At 43.6% G+C, this 26,600-nt stretch overlaps 1 protein-coding gene across 3 annotated transcripts in view; it reads left to right on the top strand.

Moving 5' to 3' along the window:
- The window catches only part of RORA (RAR related orphan receptor A), a 357,103-nt gene that overhangs the window by 269,650 nt on the left and 60,853 nt on the right, over positions 1–26,600 (top strand). The window contains exon 1 of one of the 3 annotated variants that reach the window (XM_064722612.1): positions 15,833–16,059. The exons of the other annotated variants lie outside the window; for them this stretch is intronic. Within the exon in view, the coding sequence (XP_064578682.1) occupies positions 16,029–16,059 (31 nt within the window). The 5' untranslated portion in view covers positions 15,833–16,028. Of the gene's footprint in view, positions 1–15,832; positions 16,060–26,600 lie in introns of those variants that run through there. 3 annotated transcript variants of the gene reach the window in all.

Genomic DNA, 26,600 nt, shown 5'->3' with positions numbered 1-26,600 from the left:
ACAAAGTGATTCATTTCATAGAGCAGAGGCATGCCAGCAGAATTCTAGTTCTGCATTAATAATAATAATAATAATAATAATAATAGGTCTCCCTGGGGTCCATTCTGCTGGTCTAAGTTGGAAAGAAGATGGTAATGAAGCAGTTGCCCATCCCTGGGCTTCTGATTGTACTCCTGCAGAATCAGATTTCAGTCTGATGGTTCAAAGTCATTCCTGCTGTAAAGTGTGATTTGGATGAAGATAAATCAGGAGCAAATGTGATCCTTGTAAACTTAAATTAAGAATACCTCTACTTCTCCTAGCAAAATGCTTCTTTCTGACACACCTCCCCTACCAGGGACTCAGTGTTAATAAATGAAGCTTCTCTGAGATATTTCTCATTCCTTCTTATCATGCCAAAGTTGGCAGTAGATTACCTGATATTTTGTTTTTCTTTTCCCTCATTCCTGCAGGACTCAGTCTTAACTCAAGAATTTCTTTTGATCCATACAGATCTTTAGGAAATTAATTTCAAATACTTGATGTTCCAAATATTTTTTGACGCTTTAGGGTATATTGCTGGACATACTGTTGATAGTTTAAAAAGCCAAGACCCAGCAGCTGCAGGAATTTCTGTCCATTATGGAAAATTCAGCATGCTTTCTTTGGTATGGCAATACCAAAAGTCTGCTGGCATACCCAACTAAAGTACTTATAACCATATAAAGGGAATGCCTTTTAGGAATTGGACAAAAACACAGACATAATATTTTCCATCAATTAGATGTTGAGAAGTCCCAGACATACAATGCTGCAAGTGAAATTAGATGCCTTGGGAAACCTATTCCAAATGGAAATCTAATATGTGGGATCCTGACTCAGTCACCACTCCCTCAGTTTTCTACCCTCCCAAAATATATTTGGATATGCTAGTAATGTAAATATAGTAACATTACACCCAGTAAATATGCACAGATTGGATCATGCAAGCTGCACTAAATGCAGCCATAGACAAACCACAAACTTGCCTATAAGGTATTTTAAAATCTTGCCAATAATGCACATTTGCTGAGTTTCCTATGTTACTGCAGATGTGCAGGGCTACTATTTGTGGAATCCTTTCAGCAAACTGTGTATTATTTATAAATGGAAAATGAGGGAATTTATGGTGAGCCTTCTGTCATGGTTGTTTGGCACATGGGAATTATAAATAGGACTGGGTAATCACTGATGTGCTTTGCATTTGGCACTGTGGTCATTTCTGACCCAAAGAGAAGCCACAGGAGAAAAATATATGAAAGCCCCTAGCAGCTTTTTTGTGTGTTGAAATATATTTTCTGTTTCACTCCCTGCTTAAGCTGCAAGCTGAATGGAGTATTTTGGTTTTGCATAATTCTTTAACTGCTCTCACAGCATGGCCCTTTTCAATGCAAAGCAGTTTGGCCCTAAGTGTTTGGGGGTTCTCTGTTAGAGGAGAGAAAGCAGCCCCATTGTCAGTGCCACTTGCCAAAGGTGTTGGAGAGCATCCTGCTGGTGTCCAGGTGAGGAGCTGACCCCGAGCTGTGGGGCTGTGCTGGTGCTTTTGGGTGCAAGCTGAGATAAATGTTCCCGAGCGCACAATGAAGTGTTCTCTGAACCCCAGGGAAAGCCTTCAGGCCTGGTCTGCAGACACAGCAGGAACAACCCAGCACCCAAAGGTGCCCTGTGCTTCCTCCTGGCTAGGGAGGGTGAGGAAGAATTGCTGATGTTACTGGGGGAGCCATTATTCTCTTTGGCAACTCCAAGTGCAACATTTTTGTTTCCTTCTCACATCTAATTCATTCAATTTGCAAGTAGTTCTGGATATTTTTTTTAACTTTTAAAACACAATCTGTGATCTAGCTGCATCCAGTTCTGCCTCTTCTTTGACTTTTTTCAATGATAGCTGCTTTCCTCATTTGAATTTAGTTGGCAGCTGTATTGATTGATGTTCCTGGTAGAATAGAATCCAGCTGTCTTCACTTAAGGGTATTGCAATGCAGGACAAACACTTTAGGCTGTGTCATCCATGTAAACAGTCTGTGCTTCTAAAGCTACGTAAATCCATCTGGAAAATGACAATCCATGCTTGGTTTTGCTGTGCAACAACGTGGACAGAACATGGCTCTGGGTTTTTGCCTAAATCATTGCAATCAGCTAGCAAGGTATTATGCCAGGCAGTGCTTTAATGAAGTATACATCAAGGCTGCCAAATAAACAGCTTTTGAGGCCTGTGCATATCATTATTGTGGGAAATGTTTCTACTAGTATATTAAATAATAGGTGCAATTTGAAAAAAGAACATGCAGTCCTGTTCCTCTCCACCCCTTGTGCACCCTTTGGGTGTGGGCATAAAATATTGAAATGTGTAGCTCAGCACATTTTCAGTTCATCTGGTTAAAAAGAAGTTGCAAAGCAGCATAGATTTTCTTTTGCTTTCCATCTAGATCTGATGTACAAACCCAGTAGATTGTTTGTCTTAAGTGGGCTTTTTTCCCCTCCTCCTTCTTCATATTTTGACACTGCACTTATGGGTATTGCACCTTTGTGACCTTGTAACTGCTAAGACTTTTGCATGAAGCTGTTTTTGCAGATGCAGAGAAAAAGGAAATGAGCACCTTCCAGGTGTGCACCTGAAAGCACATTTCAGGTGTATAAACAGTGCTGTTAGCTGAGGAGTAGAGTGCTTACTCAGTGAGAGCCCATTTATCCGTGTTCTGATGGGTTTTATTAATTATTAGTACATGGCAGTTTAATCTGTACGTTTGGGGCTCCCGGAGGTGGAAGCTCTTGCTTTGTGGTCATTTCCTGAGCCTGCAGCAGCTCTGCACCATTTCACAGCAGAGTTCCTGCTTTGTGCCTCCATCCACTGGCTCTTCCAGCTATTCCTGGTGGAGCTGATTCCTTTTAATTTCTGTAACGGCGTTGCCAGCACTTCTCTATAGGGAGGTCAGCTAGGAAACGACCAGGAGAGCTTACAATTCCCTATGATGAGTGAAAAAACCACTCTAAATGGCTTGGTCTTTTTAAAAACCCTCTATAATGAAATATTCTCAAGCCAGGGAAATGCATATACAGGAGGAGTGCAACAGCTTGCTCTTTATCACTAAAAACTGCAAGCTTCAACATTGCTTTTGTTAAACAGGGATTTTTTATCTTCCTATCCAATCACCCCCTACCACCAGGCTTTAAAATTCTTTTTTCTCTGGTCAGAAAGCTGGTTCAGATGCCATACCTGTGGTTTCCCTCGTATTCTGGATCTTTTCATAGAACTTGGTTTCCATAGTAAATGCTTTCAAAAAACGTATGGTTCAATAAAAGTACTCTGCAGTTCTTCATTTTACAAAGGAGTGCTCTCATTAACTCACTGTTGAATAACTCTTGCAACCTCAGATCTGTTTGAATTCTACTCCAAATGTTCCATTACAGGCCATCTGACACCTCATGAAACACATTATATGCTCCATTGCTAAGTTTCTGAGCTTAAGTCTTAGTCCTCAAACTATTTTATCATACTTACATTTGAACAAAATATGCTGAGACAGCAAATGGGGATCCACATTTAGCCATGCAGAAACCAGGAGAAAGGATTGGTTGGTATTTACTGTTCCAAAACTTAATGCTTTCCAAACTTCCTAGAGTGGTGGGATGGGAAGCTTTTGTATTCTGTGTTGCCTCTTTTAATTGTGTTTTGTCAAGACACCGCCAGGTTTGTTATGGGAATTAGGGAGGGGAGGATGGTGCACCACAGCTGTTCAGGGAGCCCTGCTGAGCCTGAACACAAACCCTGACACTGAGAGCAGAGATGTGGAGAGCTCCCCTGATCCTCCCAGCAATTCCTGTTCAGATAAGTAACTCAGTGAGAGCCCTGATGAAATCAGGGAGTTGGTGGCAGTCCTGCCCCTCATTTCTGCGTGTGCCTTCTGAGCATCACTTCCCTGCAAGCCCCAGCTGCAGCTCACATGCACGTGGAGAGCTGTGCACTCAGTGTGGGATCCCATCCTGCAGCACTGCCAGTGCCAGTGGGGAACCACAGCACAGGGCTCCCACTAATCCCCCGTGGCAAAACCCAGCATTGCCAGAAAGCAATCACAATATTCATGCTAATATTGATTTGCCCTAGTGATAAGGGAAAAATATAACCCAGAAGTAAACGAATAAAAGCCTTTAAAAAGGCAATATGCTGCTTTCAGATGTGACCTAGTTGTGTTTGGCTTGGGTTTTTGTAACAGCCCTGTGAGCACCAAGGTACTGCAGTGTTGCTGTATCCTGATCCTCACTCTTGTAAACCCTCTGCACTCCAGCAGTTCTTACAGTGCTGCCTTTGCCAGTCCTTTATTCATTCCTTTATCTTCATCAGCTGGGAGAATAATTAGGCCCATTTCTAGTGAGATTTTTCACCTGACTTAGAAGAGTGAGAAGCATACAGGCATTCTGCTACTCATGCTACCAGTGTCTTTTAAGTTTGTTTTTATGTCTTACTGCAATTTGGATCACACCAGTAATCTCACATCTCCAGCAACAAGCATACAAAATGTGGCAGAACATTATTTCACTATTTTGGGTGATTGTATCCTGCTCAGTATCATGGCACATAGAAAGAAATTACCAAGAAACTACCAGAGTATTGGTAGGACCAACTAAAGCCAAGCTGGTGCTTCCTCTTATTTTCATGAGAGAACAAATGTGCTAAGCAGCTAAATGCCTGGGTGGGAAATAACTTGAATCAGCAGTGCAAGTAGTGAAAACAAGTATCTGAGCCTTTAAAGAGGAGAAATATCTGTGACAATATGTAATTATATGGTTGTGTGATCATAAGTGCTCACAAAGCATTGGTGATGCACCTCTAAAATGATAGGTTTTGGTATAGCAGGATGAAACATATTCTGATTTTCTCCTGACAAAGACAGCACCTTTTTCACTTAGGAAAAGGGCAGGCCTGTCTATGATTACCATGCTGGCTGTAATCCCCACGTGAACCCCAACTCTTTCATACAGATCCTGCATGCATTTTTGGAGACAAATATGAGAATTAGTTCTTGTGTCAGGGAAACGGAATCTTCTTGTTTGTTTGTTTGTTTGGGTTTTTGTTTTGTTTGTGTTTTTTTTTATCTTAAGTAGGCTTTATAAATTTTTCCTTTCAATTTCATCATATAAAAATTCAGTAGGGTTTTTTTTTTTCCTTAGTACTGTTAAATGTTTTGCAGGCTTAATTTAAACATAATGATTGCCTGAATACATTTGTTTTCTTATTTGGTTGACAAAACCAATGAAGCATTTACATTGCAATGCCTTGGCATGTTTTCAGTTTGGGATCACTAGACAGCTAAAGATGAAGGGCTAAGAAGTCTGTGAAGGTGAAAATAATGCACTTATTTCCCCTTATGAAACTGCAAATATTGCTCCTTGCAGAGTACCAGCCCTGCATGGAAAAGTCCAACATGGAATAAATGCTTTTGTGCAGCTTTAAATGCTGTAAGGCATGACCAGCATTTATACAGATGGAGCAAAAAAGATAAGATTGGGCAGAAAGAAGTAAAATGCCCAGAGCTTTGGAATGGTGTATTTTCCCTGTGCCATGCACATCTGAAAGCCTCCTGTGGGTTGGGGGGTCCGTGGGCCCCTCAGAGGCTGTGCCAGCTGATCCTGCCTCCTGAGCAAAGGGCTGTGGAAAATTAGCACGGAGTCCTCAGCAGTGGTTCCTCCTCTCTTCTCCTTGCATTCTCCTCAGAGATCCTTAGGGGTCCCTAGGGATAGGGCAGTGTTTAATTCCTCTCCTTTTCAGAGGGGACTCCAAGCCCTCCAAGCAAAGCTACTGAGGATCCAGCATTACCCCTGGTTTTCCTTCCTTGTGTTGGAGAACAAATTCCCAGTTCCAGAATCAAACCCAGCCACTTTCACTGAGTGGAGCGGCCCAGCCAGCAGGGTTGGTGACCCTTGCTGTTGGGTTACAGCGTTCTGTGGGATGTTGGCAGACCCAGCACAGGCACCCACACATTCCCAGCTGTGAGGGCAGCTGCCTGCCCTTGCTGCTCGTGTCTCTTGTGTGCTGGGCATTGCTGAGCATTCCTGGGCACTCCTGCAGTGCCCTTGCAGTCAGAGCTTTCAGGCTCTGTTCGCTCCAGCTTCCATTTGCCACTTGGCCCTGGTTCCCTTCCCAACTGAGTGGGAATGCAGCAGATGCAGCACAGATCCTGAGGAGAGTCAAGAAGCTGTCACAGGGAATACTGTGTTTTCTCATTCCTTCCAAACTGAGGCTCAGAAGGACTTGTCTGGTGTTTCATGTTGTTCAGAAACATGCTACAGGAAAATGTAATCCCTAAGTAATTGCTTCTATCAGAATATCCTTTGATTTTTGCCATATGCCTCTTCTCTGTGATTTTTCAAATTTTTTAAGCAGAAGGTTGTGAAGAAAAATGAAGATGATTTCTGAGTAACAATAGCATAAATCCTCTCAACTTTTCACATTGAGGTGGTTTGCCACACCTTATCTATTTTTCATTGGTAGTTCTCCTCCTGATATCAATTTCTGTTCATTTTGTGTCATATTAACTATTTTCAGCAGTGCTTCAGAAGCTTCCTCCCTCTGCATTTTGGTACAGATCTCATCAATATCTCTGAACTTCAGTTCTTTTTCACCTCCTTTTGAAGTGTTCTTCTGTTAGAAGTGATCCAGCTTCCATTCATGTCTAATTTGTTACAAACCAGTGCCATCCGTTCCCTGAGCACATTGCAGCCCTGTAGCCCCTGCTCAGAGGCTCCTGCCAGCCCTGCCCTGCCCTGCCCTCAGCCCTGGGCAGCCTGGCACTGATCAGCCAGCTGCAGAGGGGCTTCTGCCTGCTGGAGTCCTGGGGAATAAGGGAGAATTAACATTCCGTGGTCCTGTACACCCTTTTTTGTCTTTCACTTTCTTGAAAATTGATTTTCTTCCTACTTCTGTGAGTAGTTTTGTTCTTTAGTTTTTCATTTATTTGGGCAGGTATTTAATTTTTCACTCTTTCATACCCTGGCTCATAGACGTTTCAGTTTTACCTCAGCTGTTATTCCAGAACACAGGTTCTTTAGTGTGCAGCCTGCAGCAGAACAGTGCTGTGACACGCTGGGTGCAGGCTGCTCTCTCCGTGGGCTTTGGCAGGACAGCTCAGGTGGGGCAGCCGGCTGTGCCTGACCTGCAGCTCACTGTGGATTGTGTACTTGAAGTAGCAGGTTGAACAAATGGCAAGTATAAGAACTCTGATGAAGGACTTGAACTGAAAATGCAGATCAATTTCAGTAGTTCTGCTCTATGTGCTCTGCTTTGTGATCAAATTTATCAGCTTAGAATACTGCACTCCCCTTTCCAAAGTGAAAGATGCTACAGAGCAGATAAATGACTCTTAAAATAGCAAAAGCACTGGTTTGTAGAAACAGACCCCCAAAAAGTCAGTAAAGACTTTTCTAATAACTTTCAGAAGTCAGTTTAAAAAACCCAAATGTTTTGTCCTTTAGCTAAAAATGGATAGAATAATTAAAAGCATTGTTGAATTATTGGACACCTAAGAACCCAAACAATCCAGTACTGAAATTCAAGTGTCTCTGCTAATTGTAGCTTGTAGAGTACATGCTTGCAATGCTTGGCTTTGGGGTGAAGTCTGTGTTTTGGGAGCAGCAATGCATGTCCTAGAACCTGACCAGAGCAGGGTGCTGAAGAACAGCTGCCCTGTGCTGGAGGTACCTCCCCAGCTACAGCAGCCTTAAAGTCAAGATTAACAGCGCTTAAATTAGCCTTGATTCTACTAGAAATGTCCCTCATATTTCATGCTCTGGAAAGGGATATGGGGAAAGAATATCATAATGTTTCCCTTTCTTTGACAAGCCTTTCAGTAGCCCTGTCAAAGATCCTTTAAAATGGAATTGAAATAATCAGGAATGATGTGCCCATGTGAAAAATGCTTGGCACTTCCTTTTCTGTAAGATGGGTGTATGGTAATAAGGTTTAAATTATGAGTTAAAAATGATTCTTATCAAGCAAGTGCTGGTAGCTCAGATCAAATTACTAAAACAGAAAATGGGATGGTTTCTAAATCCTTCCTGTTTTGCTTTCTAAATAGGATAAAAAAATACTGTCATGAGTTAAATTAATACAAATGTAGATTATAAAACTCAATTTTAGATGAAGCAATAGATGATTCTCTATAGGTGTTCTGCTCTATGTGCTCTGCTTTGTAATCAAATTTATCAGCTTAGGATACTGCACTCCCCTTTCCAAAGTGAAAGATGGTTCTGTGCAGGTGTTCTCTGAACTTGGTGATTATTAGCAAAACAGTGCTCTCAAATAATTACCTTCCTTTGTAAGTGAATCATCTTATTATTTTGCTTCTATTAAAGTCTCGTATCCTTCAACAGTGTCACGTTATCATGTCTAATAATCAGAATTATGCAAAGGAATTATCTGTATGGATTTCATGCCCAGGAACTGTGTCATCGTTTATTTACCACTCTAGTAGGTATGCAGTGTTTTGTTTGTTTGAAGTGCAGTAGTTGAAGATGTATTGACTTTTGAAAATAGATAATTAAAGTTTGTGTTTTCTTTAAAGTTGAAGCCTTAAAAGCCATAATCAGCTGCCATTTATTTTCTACTAATGGAATCAGAAGTAATGAATTTTCTTTGATAATTTCAAGAAGGTAATGGTGGTGTGGAGAAAGAAATCAGGAGTGAAAGCTGCTGAAGTGGCTCTAAAGTTTGAAGAAGTGAGAAATGAGAGAAATTAGCAATGATCTATTAATACATGAGCAGAGAATATGTTGGACTTTGCAGTGTTTCTGTTCTGGAGCTCAGTGTTAATCTGAGGAGGAACTGGAGAAAATGCTAAAGCACAGCATTTACCCCATTCTGTTAAGCACTGTGCTGGAAAAGAGGGGGTCAGAGAGGCTTAGAAACCCATATAACTGAAGATTTAATTCTGGAGAGAGCCCCAACACGGAATTTTAATTGTCCTAGAAAGCACGTTTGCTTCTAAGCTTGTGTTTTGCATTGAGACATAGAAAATGTACAAGACCTATAGTGCAAAGCTGTATAAATAATGTATTTGCTCACAGGAGCAGGAAATATGCTGCTGATCAGCCAATGTCAACTTAGATGAATCCTGTCCTGAAAGCTGCACTTTAAATGGAAGCAGTAAACCCACTATTGACATGTGGCACTACCAACTGAAACATCAATAGTTATGAGAAAAGTATTTCATAATGCAGAAGGGTTTGCTTGACTGGACAGGTGCTTCTACTTCCCATCAAAGAAAAATAATTTCCATATTAGCTCTCTGAGTGCCCAGCACAGCTTATCTGTCCCACTAATGCTCCCATTCTTAATCACACTGCTGAAAATGGGCAAAATTTGCTTGCTGGTCTCATAAAGCTTAGGAGGGAGGTTTGACTGTCCCTGGGCATGACATGGAGCAGTTGAAGTGTTGGCAGATTTACAGCTGCTCTCTGGTTACTTCTGCTCAGTGTGAGAGCGGGTGCAACACAAATTCCTCCTGTGGCACATCCTCATCCCACATGTGAGCCTGCTTCCATTGTTCTCTGGCAACCTGACTTATCCAGAGTTTATGGGCAGCAAGCACAACTCTGCCTGGCTGTAGATTAACATTTCTCTGGTCATTCTTAAGAACAGCTGAAGCACTCAATTTGTTCACCAGATGAGAGCACTGCCATAAGCAGCAAGGAAATCAAGAGGCTGAAGTGCTGTGAATGTCCATGGCACGTGGAGTAGCAGAGATATGCCCAAATCATCTTGATTGTTGAACTATTCATCAGAAAAAGGCCAGGAAACTCCAGGGTTCCTTCTTGGTGCTACATCTGGTGAGACACACTTGTGAGGAGGATTCTGAGCAGGAAACCTGTCTCACTTCATCTCATGCTCTGCTCACTACTGCCATTTCTCCTGCTTTGGCTAGCCCTGATGGTACAAAAGAGGGCAGAAAGGGAAGCCCAGGGATTAAAAAAAGGGAAAAAAACCTGTTACTTATCTGTGGTATATAACTGGCTAATGATCTAAAGCTAGTAGTCAGGTCAGTCATAAATTTACAGGAGGTAGCAAATGCTCCAGGCTGGTCTGGGGCATCCCTGTGGGCTTTGCAATCCTTCTGTGAATGGCTGTATGCACAATCGTTTGGGAAATGGACCTAACGCCTTGTGAAACCCAGTTGTTACCCCAAAAATTGAACAAAAATTCTACAGACCAAAGGCTTTTTAGGGAAGTGAGAACTTTGCTAATACTATCAAGGTATTTTTCAGAAAGGGACCAAAGCACTTAGAGGTTCTGTCTGCTCTCAGCAGGCCTCCAGAAGGCCCCAGCACCTGTCCAGCTGACAGCATCTCTGCATCCAGCCATCTGCTCTCATCTGGAATTAAATTATGAGTTAAATTATGAGTTAAAAATGGTTAGGCTTATGATGCTAAGATGCTCAACTGAGCAGCTTTGCCCACTCTGGCTCTGTGCTACAGAAGCCTACACCAAGGTGATAAGGAACAAAAGGATTTTGGAAGATTCTAAACTACACTGAAGATGTTCCACCACGACCAGCACAATTGTCTCTTGGTTGATTTACAGGAAAAGGTGATTCTTTGGAGAGCCTGTCTATTCTGAAAAATTACTATATGGCAAGGATCCTTAAACAAGGGTCTAGTAATTACTTCTTTGAGGATAATTAGTATCCTGCTGTTCTTTGTGCTGCTGCCAATCAGCAGTTGGTTTATACACTGTCTATTGACTTTTCCCCACCTAAAGGGATATACAGAACAATACATAGCTGCAGTTTTGGCAAGCAACTCTGGCCAAATACCCTGGTAAGATTATGCATGAAGAAGAGAGCTCTAACAGCTTTCAAACAATTCCTGCTTTTTGGCATCATTAATGTCAGGATGTTGCAGGAAGATTTGATCTTTCAAAACTGTGAATGAGAATCTTTCTGAGATCAAACAGGGACTCTGCAGTGGCAGCATGAGCAGTAATCCAATACCAGTCACTTCATAATGCCCTTTTAGGTGTAGACAAAAGAGGAAGCCACCAACTCCAGTTTGATCTATTTCTTGATAATTTTGTATTCTTTCCATGGCCCCACTTGCAATTGGTGGCAGATGATGAATTGGTGATAATCTCATCTTTCTAATAATTTTATTTCCAAATGCTGCTGTTACCTTAGATTCTGAAAAGCAGCAAATGTGATAGCCTTGCAAGGTGAGAGGAAGCTGGGTGAAAATTCAGTTGACTAGATCTTTAAAATCTTTTGCTACTAACAGCATGCCTAGCTGATAATAATGACTTTGGACTTCCCTTTCATCCAGATCAGCCCCAAAACATTTTGTCAACTCATACTTCATTCCACCAGGTGCAGAACTGCAGCAGCTGTTTGGCAAAGCACAGCAAGCAGTTCAACAGTTGGGGATAGCAAAGGACTTAATTGGGAGTTGTGGGGTCGTCTCTAAAATGACTTGATTAAGACATATAGCTGTAGGCCCACAGAAGCACACCTCCTCAGCAGGAACTGAGGCAGGGATTGTGTCTGAAGCAAAATGCAATGATTGCAGGGTCAGCATAGTAGCACTTTTAAATAGATGAAAAAGAGGCAACTTAATGAGGACAACCTCAGTTATGTTCATCTTTAATAGTGTGCTACTTGGAGGGCTAGAAATAAATGAACACTAAAATCCCACTAAATCTAGAGGGGGGTATGTGTTAGGGAGCAATCATTTTCTTTTTGGGGGTGTTGCATGGATCAGTTGGAAGCCACTTAAAAATTGATTGCCAGCAGGGTGGACAGAATTGTGAACTGTGTTTTTAAAGATTATCTAGAGCTGCAGTTTAGTGTCCCTACACTTGGTTTTGGGTGTATTTGGTAAACAAGGATGTTGTGATCACTGCACCTCCATGGTTTCACATATGGCTGTTGTTGAGTAAGAAGCCAAAAGGGCAAAAGCAGAGTGTTCTGATGCTTGGTTTTAAACTCTGGTCACATCTAGACCTGCAACACTAACATGAGCTGGGAGCTGAATGCTTCCCCTGACAGTAGGACATGTGATTGGGCTGCAATTGGAGAAAGGCTTTGCTTTCAGTATCACCTGCTTCTTCCCATTTACCAGCAGCTGTTGGCACCATCTCTGGGCAGAGTTTAACTCCTCAGAGGAGCTCTTTAAATGTTGAAAAGAAATTTTCAACATTTTCTATAGATGTTTGAAGTCCTGAAAAGCACTTGAGCATTTCTGGATGTTACTGCCGCCTACTTGAATCAATATAGGATTTCCTAAACATTTTAAAGAACTTATTTCATTGCAAGCCTATGAAGACTTCAGAAAAACATTTAAAAATATGCAGAATTATGTGGATTTATACTGCCAGTCCAAGCCCATTTTATAAGTGAAAACATATATGTAAAACTAGCTGTAGGTCATTTTAAAAGAGGAGAAGAAGCTGTCTTTGCTAAAGCTGAAAATGTGGAGACTCTGGATGATTTATTGAAGTGCTCTTATATCACATTTCCTTCCCAGTAAGTAGGTTTTCATCTCCATGGGAGAATGCAGCATGCAGCCCTTGCCCTGCAAAGGTTTTTGCGTGCAGTTGTGTTTGTGGCAGTGATGGAGCAGTGGGGAAATGCTGTACCTCAGAGTGGTTTGACAGCTTCAGCTTCATAACAAGCCTGTGTGGCTAAACCTTCTTCAGACAGGGGGTGATTACATGACACATTTTCTTTTTTAAGAATGCTTTTTTCCTCAGTGCTAGGTAGGGAAGAAGGGTGGTGGTTGTGCCCCGTATTTATTATTTAAATCTTAAATTTTAGTGATAAGGAGGTCTCAAAATTATTCCTAAATGAAGCCTAACCATGCAGCTTAGGCAAGAATGCAAAACTTGACCCAACAGTCTGCAGAAATGCTCCCCACTGACATTTCAAGTCAGAACAACATAAACATCTTTGTTTAATTAGTTGCATTTAAACTACTTCAGTTTGGGGATGTCCTTGAACAAATAGTTAGAAGTAGTTGGTTCATCTCAGAAGCTGAATTTATTACTTTGCTCAGTAGGTTTAAAAAGAGGTGGAGGAAGCTTCTCAGTGTTTTGTGTCCTGTGCTTGGAATACTCAATTAACACTGTCTCTTGCATTACCAGTGCTAATAGCTGTCATAGGTGTTTCCCCTTTCTCTGTTGGCAATTTAACACTTCTCTGTTTTGCAGCAGGGTTGAAAAGATTTCTAGAAACAGTTGTTTCCCTCAGATTGCTGCAGAGGCTTGTGGTTAGGCTGACAAGCTGAACACCTTTTATGTCAGCACAACACAGAACAATACTTGATAAGGTTCCCCAGTGTGTTCCCATCCCTAAAGCAGCAATGTAAGGTTTGTAGCTCTTGCATGTTTGGGTGTGCTCGGGCTGTGCCACTGTGGCTCAAAGATGAGCACGTGCTGTGCTCAGGGTCTGTTTGCAGGCCACTGCTCACTCTGAACCATTAATAAATACATCTGACACGTTCAGGAGCTCTCTGAACGCAGAAATCAAGGCAAGAATTGAGTGTACCCTGAAGTGTAGTTTCTCACTCCTGTGAAGTGTTTGCAGGCTTGCAGTGTTTCACGGGTATCTATCAAAAGCTGAAGGAGCAGGCAGGATAGACAAGCTTCTGGAAGCTGGGAAGCATTCCTATCAGTCAGATGAAACCCTGCTGCACAAACAGTGAGAGCAATTGCCTGTCAAGTGTACTGTAATACTCAGCTCAGTGTTGTTTGACTGGCACATTGTGTTGTCACTGATACCGTGTCTGAACTCCAGAGAGACTGTCACTATTGCAGTACTTTGGTAAATGGGGAAGGAAATGGATTTTGGATGGAGTTTTCATGATGAGGTCAATGTGAGACAGAAAACCCAAGTGCAAATGGATGTGTTTACATATTCCAAAGTCAGCAGATTGCTTTAGATGGGATATTGACAACAAATAATAAACTATTTTAGGTATGCTCTTCTCACTTAAAATGTCTGAAGACAAATCTTCTGTGATTTTATGAAGTAGCCTTTGTAAGAAGGCAAATCTGTGTTGTCTGCTTATTATTGAAGTCGTTTAGCACATCAGATGTCATTCCAGATTACCAGTTGCATTTCAGCTGGACTGGAAACAAATCCAGATCAGTAATAATGTAATGCTGTGTACCTTAAGGTTAAATGTCTGACAAGACAACTAGTGCTAATGGACTGTGACATTTTTCAGGCCATTGGTCTGACATTACTTGCTGTGTCAGAGCAAAATGTTTACAAAGATCTAACTCCACATTACAATGCATTAAGACATCATTCTCTCTTGTGCATGCTCCAAGCTTTCTGGCTGCATCTAAACCCCACAGTTGGCCCGTGTGTAGCAGCAGCATCCTGCAGGCCCTGAGGAGCTCTGGGCAGCACTGTTGGTGGGATTTGATTCAGTCCAGAACGCCCTGCAAGCTTTCTGCTCACTCCATTGCAACTGTACAGCTTGTGCTGCAGGTAAAACTCCTCGAGCACCAACCCATCTGGGACCAGCTCTGCCACTGTACATTTTCTGAGCAGCATCTCACTGTACATGTGCTATTGGTAGGAATGGCTTAATGTAAGGAGAGCAAATATAGATGAAAAATTTTATGACAAAGATACCTGCTAAATTTACACTACTGCAGCAGATTAGCTCTTGGAATTTTTAGTGTTTTAATGTTTTTTGAAAGAAGGAAAATTTAAAACAGTATTTTGCATTAATGGGCTTGAATGACTAGACTGATAAATGGTAAGTACACTTGGATCAAATCACATTTAAATAATATCATACTGTATTAAGAACTCATTAAAGAAATAGGTAAGAATTAGCAATTAAGGGCCATTTAATACTAGATTGTTTCAGTGTCCTCATCTCATAAAGGCTTTCTAAATATAGGCTTCATTTCAAATATTAAGATGGTTCCTCTGGCTTTTGTTTGTAACTATTTTCCCTTACTTTTGTTAAATACTTATACTTCTGATTCAATTAGATTAAGTAGTATAGTATATTCTGTCCCCTCTTAAACAGCTTGTAATGCATCAATTTTAATTTTTGTGTGTGGTTTTGTATTTCATGAGAGTTTATTCCAGTGGCTAATACAGAAATTAGAAAAAAAAGACTGGCTTTGTTAATGCAATTTTCAGCAAAGTGTGTTTTTTTAATAGGTTGGATTATTTTTGTGTCTGTGTGTGTGCTCAGTCATGCGCTATCCCTCCTGTAGCGTGGCTGTGTGTATATCCATGAATGTAAAACTTCATCTCTCAAACTGACAGTACAGTGACATCTGATGCTATAGAATAGATGAAAACTCCAGCAGTGGTATCATGCTTCAGACGTTCCAAGTAAATCCTAAGAAAGCATGAACCCATCACCAGACAGATTTAAAATGTAAATGCTGCTCTGCTTGATCGAGTCAGCGGCTATTAACTGCGGAGCGTTGTGCCAAGATGTAGCGGCAACGCGGTTATTCTTTACTTAAAACAACATCGGGGTCTGCGGGAACAAACGCGGGCTGGAGCTGCGGGACCCGAGGGACGGGAACTGCTCTGGGGCGCTGCGGGAGCGCTTCTGCCGCCGGGGGCCGGGCAGCACCTGCCGGACCGGGCCGTGCGGGGCAATACCTGCCGTGCGGGGCCGGGGCCGTGCCGGGCAGCACCTGCCGAGCGGGGCCGTGCCGAGCCGAGCGGGGCCGGGCGGAGCGGAGCAGCCCCGGGGCGGCGGGGGCGGTGCTGCGCGCCGGGCGCGCCCCGTGACCGCCCCTCGGCGGCGGCGGCAGGGAGGGGACGGGGCGAGCGGTGTAAACAAGGCGGGGGGCCGGGGCTGGCGCGGTGTCAGCGGGTCACATGGAGCCTCATATGGGCCGGGGGATGGCGGCGCGGCGCGGCTCTCCGCTGGCAGGCGGCGGCTGCTGCTGAGGCGGCGGCGCTTCACGCCGAGGGCCCGTCCCGCCTCCCCTCCCCGCCTCCTGCCCGCCGCGCTCCGCTCCGCTCCCCGCCGTTCGCCGCTGACAAATGATGTGCGTTGTGCTCGCCGCGATGAAAGGTAGGCACGGAACCGGCCCGGGCAGTGAGCGGCGCCCGCCGCAGTCGCTGCGCTCCGCGGCCTCCGCGCTGCCGGCGCCGCCGCTCGGGGTCCGGCGCCGCTCGTTGCCGGGCCGGCGCTGGCCGTGCGGGGCCCGGGCGGCTCTGGGCGGCTCTCGGGGCCGCGGGCGGCTCGTTCCCGGCTCGGTGGCGGCGGGAGCGGCGCTCAAGTCAGAGCGCAGAGGCGCGGGCCGGCCGGCGCTGGGCTGGCGGGGCTGCGGCTGAGCCGCTCCGGGCCCGCGCCGGCTGCGCTCGGGCTCCCCAAAACCTGACTCTAGCCAAGAGCGAAGGACGCGCAGCATCCTCTGGGCGGCTCATGGGGCTAAAATGCCGTCTTCAGGCAGCTGCTCAGCTTTCAAAAGCTTTGGAATAAAAGGAAAAAGCCGAGTTACTTAGTGACTTCTTTTTTCTAAACCTGGAGTTTTCTCTTCTTGTGGATTCGAGTCCTTGTTGAGGGGCAGTGGCAGACTGAGGACAGTCAAACGAAGTTTTTGATGAGATACCAAAAGTTTAGAGGTACGTTTGTAGTCTGCCCTGTTTTTTTAATAAAATTAAGTCCACAGTAGAGCTTTGCATTGCAGTGTTTTTAAAGTCATAGGTTTGGGGGTTTTTTGAAATATAGGAAAAAAATTAATTTGAATGACCATCTTACTTTCATATAGTATTTTTTCACAATAATCTAAAAACATACGAATTTAATGCCCCCTCTAAAATACTAAATGTGTGCTGTTTAAAATGAATTTTAGGCAAAATTTCTCTTTAAAAATTCAGTTACTTGGAAAAAGAATATCGAGTCTTGCTTCAGTTAGAGACTGTTGCCTTTTTTTTCCACTTTGCACGGCGCTAGGTAATGCACACCAGTAGCAGCATAGTGTTTAAGGACGGTAATTTTCAATTACGCGGCTTCCTTTTCTTCTTGGAGAGAAGCCTGTGTGAATAAAAAGAAAAGCACTGTATTCATTAATCATTAGCCATGCTGAATGTATTTGGCAAGAAAATGTAATTGGGTTGATTCAGATACTTGTATCTGTGACAAAAGGAAGTGCATTTTTTTTAAAGTGCAAACTACATGGATATTTTAGCAGTCCTTTAGAATTCTACATATTCTGATAACAGTTTTTCAGCCTATCCCTTATAAGCCTTTTAGAACCATGAAATTAAATAAACAATTTTTATAAAAGAGGGAGGGAAGTACACATGCAAAAAATATCGGGGGGTGTGATTATGTTGTGGACTTCTGGACAGAGATTTAAGGTGTGTTGTAAAAGAACAGGCGGATGATTTACAGCAATTCAACTTCGAAATGTGTTTTTTATTCTCTTGGGAGTTTCATTTAAATCAATTTCCACACTGATGTAAAATCTTGGCAGAGCCCAGCTTTTGGATTTTAAAGTGTAATTCCTAGTGGCTTTATTATGGAAATGCGTAGGTCTTTGTACTTTTTACAGACTACTTCTATAGTACGTTTAATTCATGTTTCATAATATTTAGTTCTCTAATGCATTGGAAAACTTTCTTGGTTTCTTATCCTTTCTCTAATTTGCTGGACAGGGTTCAGCTGGAGGAAATGTGTTGTCATTTGTCTTAAAAGGGCCTCTGACTGCTATGAAATAATAGATCCACAGGCCAATATTCTGATTTGAGAGAAGTAGACCAATGGAATAGGGAATGGAGTTTGTTTAAGCTCGAAAGTAAAAGGGAAAAATGCAAAATCTGGAGGTGAATTTGGTATCTTGTTTGTTCTCTATCCTGTGGTGGCGTCTTCTAATCTTTTACAGTTCTGAAGTTAAAGTGCAAAACTTTATGGTCTTAAGGAGAATATGGGATTTTCATAATTGGTTTTATTTTCTTTTTTGGGTAAAAAGGGGGAGTATTAATGCCTTTCCTATTGCTGTTTAGATAGCTCAAACTGATACCATGTGAAGTTAATTTGTGAGTTGTTTTATTTTTCTTGCAACACAATGTTCTGGCAAGCATGTTCTCTTTAATTGTGAAAATTCCTGAGCCTGCATCCCGGTTTGGGTGGGTGAAGAGGAGGCAGCTGTCACACATGGAGAGCTGCACTGGCACACCTGCAGTGCTGGGAACAGACCGGTCCAGGAAGAGCCTGGGCATGTCTTTGGGACAGGCTGCGTGGTAGGAAATGAAACTTTCTCGTTTCAGGCCGAGCAGAAAGAGGATTCTTTCCACCTGATTTCTAAGAAAACAGGCAGAGATGAACCATCGAAGTTCTTAATGACTGAATAAGTATTTTCTAGATTGATGGGCTTTTAGAAATTATTTACAACTGCTGTGAGTCTGTAGAGGATCCGGGAAGCCTTGCATTTTGAGTGTGTAACACAGGCTAAGCAGCTGACACTGCTGAGGGACACGGCAACTTTACGTGCTCACCAGTGAAGTTTGCAGAGAAATCCGATCATTCTGCCGGCGTAGGCACCGGTGCAGATCTTATTCCAGAGAGTCTTCCCTGGCAGGAGCATCGGGTGACTTCAAGGAGAGCAGTGCTGGGCTGTACCCTGGGCTGGGGGATCGGGGCTCCTGTGTCAGCCAGCACAGGGCAGAGCCTTTCCTGGCCGTGGGGCTGTTCCATGTCCTGGTGCCCGCGTTGTGCAGAGCGGTGTCAGTCAGTGCTGCTGAGGGCTCCGCTGCTTGTCCTGTGCCATCATCAAAAGGGTTTGGTCCACTGATGAGTTACAGGGTATGGACAGGAACCTGGCTATAGCTGTGTTATCATTGTTGTGCACATTCCTAATAGAGGCTGGTGGAAAGGCTGATGTGAATTTTCTAATCTATTTAAACCCAGATGTATTTACTGTTAAGGTGGCATTTGAGGTACTAATCCTGGCTACTGCTGTGTTAATGTAAAGTTCAGTCTGTTGCTGTTTTGTGGAAGATGGACCAGATGAGCAGAATCTGTTGTTCCTAGGCTGTAAGGAAAATTGTTTCGCTTTGGGGATCTGTGCTTGAATCACTGAAAATATAACCATCCTTTCTACTGACTGTTCCCAAATGAAAATTCAGTCAGTAAAAAACACTTGTTTTAAGGAAGACGACTCCACTATGTCAGGATTTTTGGAATCTGCCGCATTTTTGCGGAGAGCCCGAGCTGCAGCCGTGCAGCAGGCAGCACTGCAGGGCAGCAGCAGCACTCCTGGCAGCACTGCAGGGCAGCAGCAGCACTCCTGGCAGCACTGCAGGGCAGCAGCAGCACTCCTGGCAGCACTCCTGGCTGCCGCTGTCCCCCTGCCCCAGGTGCTTTTCCTGCAGAGCCGGGCTGCTCTGGGGCTCTGGGCAGACAGGGATGCACACACCGCTGCTCCATCTGGGTGAGCTTTTCCCAGTCTGTCAAGCCTGACCTTTTGACGTGGTTTTTGTCATGTATCCTGGCACCAGCCTCCCAGCACGTTGGTAATTACTCCGTGCTTTTCACCAGTAAACAAATGCCTATGGAAAAATATCTTGCCATAGGTTTTTAAAAGAAAGGTAGCTTTGCAAATTGAAGCGTGCTTAAATTTACCTTTACTGTGGCACTATTGAAAGTTAAATCCAATTTAGCAAATAGTCCAGTACAGAACTTGTGTTGACTAAATATTAACAGAATCTGGCCTTTGGAATTGCTAGCTGACAGGCTGTTTTCTTGCTGCTTTAATTTCATTTGACTGATCTGAATGACTTGCTTGTATCTAAGACATTTGTTGCATTACATGCAGAGGATAAGATTGGTTTGAGGTTTATTGCTGAAATGTACTTTTCAGGCTCTTTGAAAGGCTCTCGAGATTTAAAAGTAAAAGAGGAAATCTGTCTTTATGTCTCGCTCTGTGAAAATCAAAGGCAGTTGCGTGCTCTGTACAAGTCTCAGTTGGGGACACTTGTTTCAAGTAAGGAGATTCTGTCCTGTTTAGGTCAGCAGAAACTGTGGGTGCTGAACATCTCACTAGATCAGACTCTTTAAACTTACACACAGCTGAAATGGTGAGTGGCTTCCCAACAGCTCGTAATGCAGTCTTAGAAATAATTCTACTAGGATAATTCTGAATAACTGGGGCAAAACTCAAGCAGTCTGCAGACACAACTCAAGGACTTCTGTGCCCCTTTTTTGTGAAACCAAGCAGAATGACTCCCTGAGGGGCTGAGGTGGTGAAGGAGGGTACAGGCTGGTGTTGGGGGTGAGGGCTCTGGCAGATGTGCAGTGTCCCTGTGCTTTATTCAGTGAGCTGGGAGGGTGCCAGGGGGAGGTGGCAGCTGCTTCACTTGGGGCAGGGGAAGGGCCTGCAGCTCTGCAATGGGGAGCTGAATGTTTGTTTTCACATTTATTACTTTGGGGAGTAGTGTCTAGGGACCTTAATGAAGAACTGAGTCCTCTTTATGTCAAGTACTTCCCCACTGTGTGTGAAAAAGTCTGATTTCTTTACTCATTCCCCATTATAGAGAACCTAGCATGTTTGGAGGGTTTTTGCTAGGGTGGTGTAGCACTCGATTTTAACCTTAAGCGATTTAAAATCTTTTTTTCTTGCTTCTCTTGCCTACAGTAAAGTGTAAAAATGATCACTATTTTGAGTAATTACCATCAGGATTGTTGGTATTTTATCTTGACTACACAACAGAGTTCTAAATTGGTATATTTTATTCTAAACTATATGCACTAAATCAAAATTGGCGAATCTTTGTGTCTCTCCTGAGTAGATACATTGCAATTCTCTATCTAGTATTGGAGGAAGTTGAGATGCAGCATGTTCTTTTTTTTCCTTTCCATTCCCAGGAGATAAGTTTTTGTAGTGTGCAAAATAACTGCATATGACAAGAATGTTATTACAGTCAGACTTGATACATTTTAGAATGTTTTTCTGTTTTTTTATTCACAATGAAAGGAAAAAGTATTCACCTTTCTTGTATTTATCTGTGAGCTGTAATTTGCAATTACAGCTGATAACTCCTGAGATCAAGCAAGCAGTAGTTCTCTCCTTTTGTGGTTTGTCTTTTCCTTGAGGACTGATATCTAAGGGATATGCACATAACTAATGGTACAGAAACTGTCTTCTTCCTTTTTGAAGATCAGGGATTTTTCTCCTTTTTGCAATAAACATTAGCAGGGGAGGGGAGTGCTCTGTCCTCCAAGGATAACTAAGTTATGCGCAAAAAGGTGAGTCTGTACCGTGCAGCCCTCTCTGCCTGTTGGATGACAAAAGGCAGAGAAAGGTGAAGCAGAAAGCCTTTTAGGAGGTCTGGAGATGGACCTTCTCCCTGTGCTCCATCCTGTGAGCTGCCTGTGCTGAACAGAGTGTGGCCTGCTGGAGGCATTTGGGCTGGGAGGTTGTGCAGAATGCAGGTTGGCAGGCTGGGGGCAGTTCCAGGCTGTTCCCAGCTGCCTGCACCTTGTGCTGGGAGCACGAGGGAGTGATTCAGGGCAGTGACTCACGGGTGCTGCTGCTCCCCTCTGCACGTGGGGCTCGGTGCACTGCAGAGAGCCCCTGCGGTACCACTCTGCTCTGGGCTCGGCTGCCTGCTTACACTCTCCTGAAAAATGCATTAAATTCGTGTTTGCTTCCCTTTTCCTTTGCAGTGCCGGGGAGGCTGAAGCAGGCATGCTGACAGGAGCAAAGGGATATGCAGGGAAGTCAGAGTCCAGTGCCATGCCAGCTGGGACAGCTCTCTCATGTTCTCCCAGCACTCTCCTGGCGCCTGTGTGCTGCCCCTCAGGAGCACAGAGCTGCTCTGCCCATGCCATTGCAGGGTCTGCCATGGGTGATGCTCCTCACACACTCGGGCTGCAGCTCACAGTGAACCTCTGACACCTGAAGCTCTCACAAGTGCACATTCCCCCCAGCACGGCTGGGGGCAGGTGTAGCCCATGCTCTGGCTGCTGTCACTGAGTGCCCCTGGAGCCCTTTGTGTCTGGCAGGGGTCAGCAGCTCCCACTGCTGCTGCCCTTGCGCCTGTGGCCCAGCTCCAGCACGCCTGAGCAGTCAACTTCAGACTTCACTGTGGTTTTTGTTTTCTTCCCTGTGTGATGGTGAGTGGTGCAGGACCCATGGCTCTCCTGTTTGTGTGATTCCAGCCTTTGGGCCCTTTGTCATGCTGCATATGTAGCCATCTAGGCTAAAATCAGTGTGGAGAGAGGTATAATCATCCCAGCTTTCATTTTAAGAGCATTTATCTCAAAGCTTAATTAAAGCTGCTTGGATGTAAATAAGTCTAACCTCTTCACTTCTGAACAATGCAAATAGAATAGTCAGCATACTTATAGGGTATCAGCCGTGTAATTATTGTGTACTGTTTGTGTTCTTTGAAATACTGTGCTGTTTCTTGCTACTGAATCCTGGGACAAAATGCTTTATAAAACCAACTGCGTGACTCTTTATTTATGTACTTTAGAAGAAGTTGATCATTCTCAAACAAAGGGATGGAAAAGTGGCATTAAGTCTTTACAAAGACAGATACACTGTGACATTGGGTTTCTCAGAGGGTTCCTTCAAACTGAAGGGACCACAAGCTGGAATTCAGACCGGTTGCCAGAGAAGCAGGGTCGTGTTCCTGCATGCCAGCCTTGCTTTTCACCGGCTCTGGGTGGTGCTGGTCAGAGACACTGCAGGCACCATGTCACCTCTGCACTCACACCAAACGAGAGAAAAGGTCCTGTCACTGTTTGCACATGCTGTCATCTGCAGTGCACTCTGATGTTCCAGAACTCCTAAAGTCTTTGCTGTTCTCACTGTAATGTTGTTAACAGTGTGAAATGGGGAGTGATGCATTATGGCAATGGCTTCTGCTTCCAGCTCTTGCAGATCCTGAGAGCTCCTGTATTTCACTGGCTCAGCAATTTTCTCCCTTCATCCGAGTATCGTTTGCTGTTTAATGCCTTGTACAATTTACATGATCCAATTAGAAATCAAGTTCCCATTTCATGTGGCACTTAGTTCACACCTCTTGTGAGGCTGCCAGGGGTCTGAGGAGGTGATATGTGCCATGGGTTAAGTGTGCCTAAAGCTTACATAAGCTTATGTTTACCTCACTCCTAGTTCTGAAGAGAGGAGTGCTCTCTTGTCCAGCCTCCTCTGCTTGGCCCTGTGCCTAGTGTGACATGATTCAAAGGGTCATTTATCTTCTTCTCACCCCAAAAGAAGGTTAAATTCTCTCTAAGCCCCGGGTGCTCTTTGCCTGGAGCCTTTAGTCTAGGTAGGGAGTTGAAAGTCAGTAAAAAATTATCCCTGGTCTGGTCATCAGAACATTTGGAGTTTCCTTTTTGTACATAGATATTTGCATACTTTAGTTCTGGTGAAAACTTGAACAGTATAAATTGCTGTACTACTTGGCAGGAGCAGCAGTAGCTGCTGTCCTCCTGTAACAACTGTAGTGCTTCTCATAATGGGTGTATTTTCCCATTTGGCTAAATTAATTAGCCCATCTTTGTCCGTGTTTGATTTGTCAGAGTAGCTTTTGTGAGAAACCACACATTTTCTAGTGAATTTGTAGTTATTTTTTGCTCAGCTTGGGAATTAATTAACCCATCTTGTGCACTGCAGAAAACTGCTTGTTGTAGAGTGCCCCTGCTTTTTCCTCTCCTTGGACCACCTCCTTCTGGAGTCCTGTAGAATTGGCTGTGTGATAGACCTGTTATGAATAAGAAGCTTGACTAGGCCAATATTCAAGCCGCAATCAATTTATTATTTAATATGGTAAAGTATGAGCGATACAGTGCTGGGTACAGTGGGGGAAGTTTTCCCTCCAACTGCACACTGATAATTGAGGGTTACAGGTATTTATAGGGGTACTCATCAGTTTTTTCAGCAGTTTCTATTTCCAATTTTTTTACTCATCAGCAATTTTTATTCCAAATTATTACATCATGATTCTATACACAATTGTGATCTTAGTTTCTCAGGATGCATCCCAAAAGGAGGATCCCAGATGGTGGTGGTCCAGTTTCCCTTTGGTCGAAACCATAAACCCTTGAGGTGATGTTCATGTTCCTTTCTCAAGCTGTTTTTCTCTGCTTCAGTAAGACATGAGATAAGCATATTTCCTTTATATATATTCCAAAGCTATAGTTTCAAGGATACAAGTAATATTCTAAAATTATACTTCAAAAGGTTATTATTGCAGAGCAGCTTTTAATGGATTAAATGCAAGCAAAAAGCAACATCTTCAACACTTTAATTCCAATGCTCCTAAATCAACTAGGGTTAATTTGCAAACAAAAGATAGGTTCAAAGGCCTTTTTCCATGCTTTATTCTCCTCAGTTATTAGAATTCACAGCTCTCCCATTGTCGGGGTCCACACATTTTGCATTCACAACTACAACACATCGCCTGTTTGTACCTGACACCAAACACAACTTTGTATTTCACAGTTATCTTTCCAGTTTTGGAGCACATGAATGTAAATGAAAGCCCTGTCCTGTACAGGTTTGGAACAGCAGGCTGGAGCTCTGCAGGGCTGGGGAAACCATCCATGGGGCACATGTCAGTGATCCCACTGTGCTGTTCAGGTTTGGAACTGCCCATGGAGCACATACATGTCAGTGATCCCACTGTCCTGTTCAGGTTTGGAACTGCCCATGGAGCACATACATGTCAGTGATCCCACTGTGCTGTTCAGGTTTGGAACGCCAGGCTGGGGCTCTGCAGGGCTGGGGAGGTGTGTTTGCCACTGTCCTCTGCCTGCTTGTGATGGGCTGGAGGAGCTGAGCGTTGTTTTCTGTCAAACGGACACACCCTGCAATTGTCAGACTGACAGAGATGCGTCGTGTTAAATTTTGGGGAGAGTTTTTCTCCTGCCGTGGGTACCTTATTGAATTAAAAGAAGTATTTGCCTAAAATATGAGTCCATAAAGATGTTTGTAACTGCTGGACAGATTCTTGTATCAAGAGATAATACAGAAAAGTCAGACAGGTTAATTAAAGAGGCAGAGATGTTTGGTTTGAGAAAGCTCATATGCATAGGCGCCTGCTGGCTGGCAGAGGCAGCGGCCGCGGGCGCTGTGCCTGCAGATGGCGGCGATAGCGGGGCAGCCGCGGGGCTGGGCTCGGCCGCCCGAATGCAGCAATGGGTTCTGCTGCTGTTCTCTTCAAGGAGGACCAAAATTCTGTCTCCTGCCTCCCGCATGGGATGCTTCCTCGGACACTATGTGTGAAGCCTCTCAGTAACATGAGCAATGTTTCACCCTTGTGTTTTTCTTGGTGAGTTGTTTGATTGCACATGGTGGAATCTGGGTGAGCGCTGAGAACTAACTTCTGCCTGAACCTGGAAAAGGCCCTGAAAATGGGGTGTTTTGGTATTAGCTGTGGCCAGCTCTGTCCAGATTTCTTAAAAATCTGCTGGTATTTCTGGGATTAACTTTGCATTTCCTAGCCAGAAAGGTGGAGTGCAGCACCTGGTGCTGGAGCGCTCCCTCCTTTGCATACACCTCACTGGCCCTTAACAGCACTTCTCCTTTCTGAGCTGTGAATTGGTTTGGAAAAAGAGGAATCGGTATCTTTAACAGATTTGTTTAATTTTAAATATTTTTGCTCACTTACTAAAATCATCTCAAATTATTGTGTGGTTTATTCACTTTAAAATTATAACTTGAGATTAAAATGTCCAGCATGGTGCATTTCTCTGGGCAGCACACTGACAATGCACCTTTAAACTACTTGGCTTGGAGAGGACCATCAGTAGCAATACTGATTTTTGTTATGGAAACCTAGAGCTCAGTATGGGGAAATGCTCCCTCCTTGATGTCACTGTTCCAAAATATTCTCATTTTCTTCTGTTTTCCCTCTCAACCACAGTGTTTATACTTACAGAAGGGAAAAGTAGCCAAACATAAAGGTCACTCTAAAGCAGAGACCTTGTGAATACCAAAATCTCACTCTAAAGAATTTCAGCTCGTAGGATCGATTTAAAAACCCTCACAAAGTGCTTCAGAATGGAAATGCTTTTTTTATGTCACACTGAAAGCTGTAGCATTTAGTGGTGGTAAATTTGCACTTCCTAACATGTTATTTCTGCCAGTGTTGATTACTGTTTTGCTGCAGAAGTAACTAACTTTGTAATTTAATCTGCCGTGGTATTGTTAGCCTAAAATTCGATGTGTGCACACTGCATTATGAAGAGCTGTGCTGTGAGGCTGCCTCTGGCAGTCCCTGGACTGTGAAGTGTTGGAGGCTGGCAGAGTGGCCAGGAAGGTCCCACTGCCTTGGTGTGTCCTGTTCCCAGTGCAGCTATCCTGGTCACTGCTGGATCCCAGCACCATCCACAATTACCTGAAAGAGAGTGAAGAAATACATACTTGACTGTGTAATTATTCTTTATGTGAAATCTACTCAGATATATTAGCCAATGCTTGTATTAATGTGTAATACCTGAAAAACCTGATCAGGTCTTGACTTTTAATCAAGTTATCAGTCCAGAAGAGTAGCACAGTTCTTCTGGAAATTCTTAAAACAAGTTACTAAGAAACCTGACTCATAAAGCAAATGTCTCATGGAATTTGAATGTTTAGAAGGGAAGAATGACTGGCA

Source organism: Zonotrichia leucophrys, chromosome 10, assembly GCF_028769735.1.
Source record: "Zonotrichia leucophrys gambelii isolate GWCS_2022_RI chromosome 10, RI_Zleu_2.0, whole genome shotgun sequence".
Taxonomy (NCBI): Eukaryota; Metazoa; Chordata; class Aves; order Passeriformes; family Passerellidae; genus Zonotrichia; species Zonotrichia leucophrys.
Note: the sequence above shows the minus strand (reverse complement) of the source record. Positions and strands in the feature narration are given on the sequence as shown.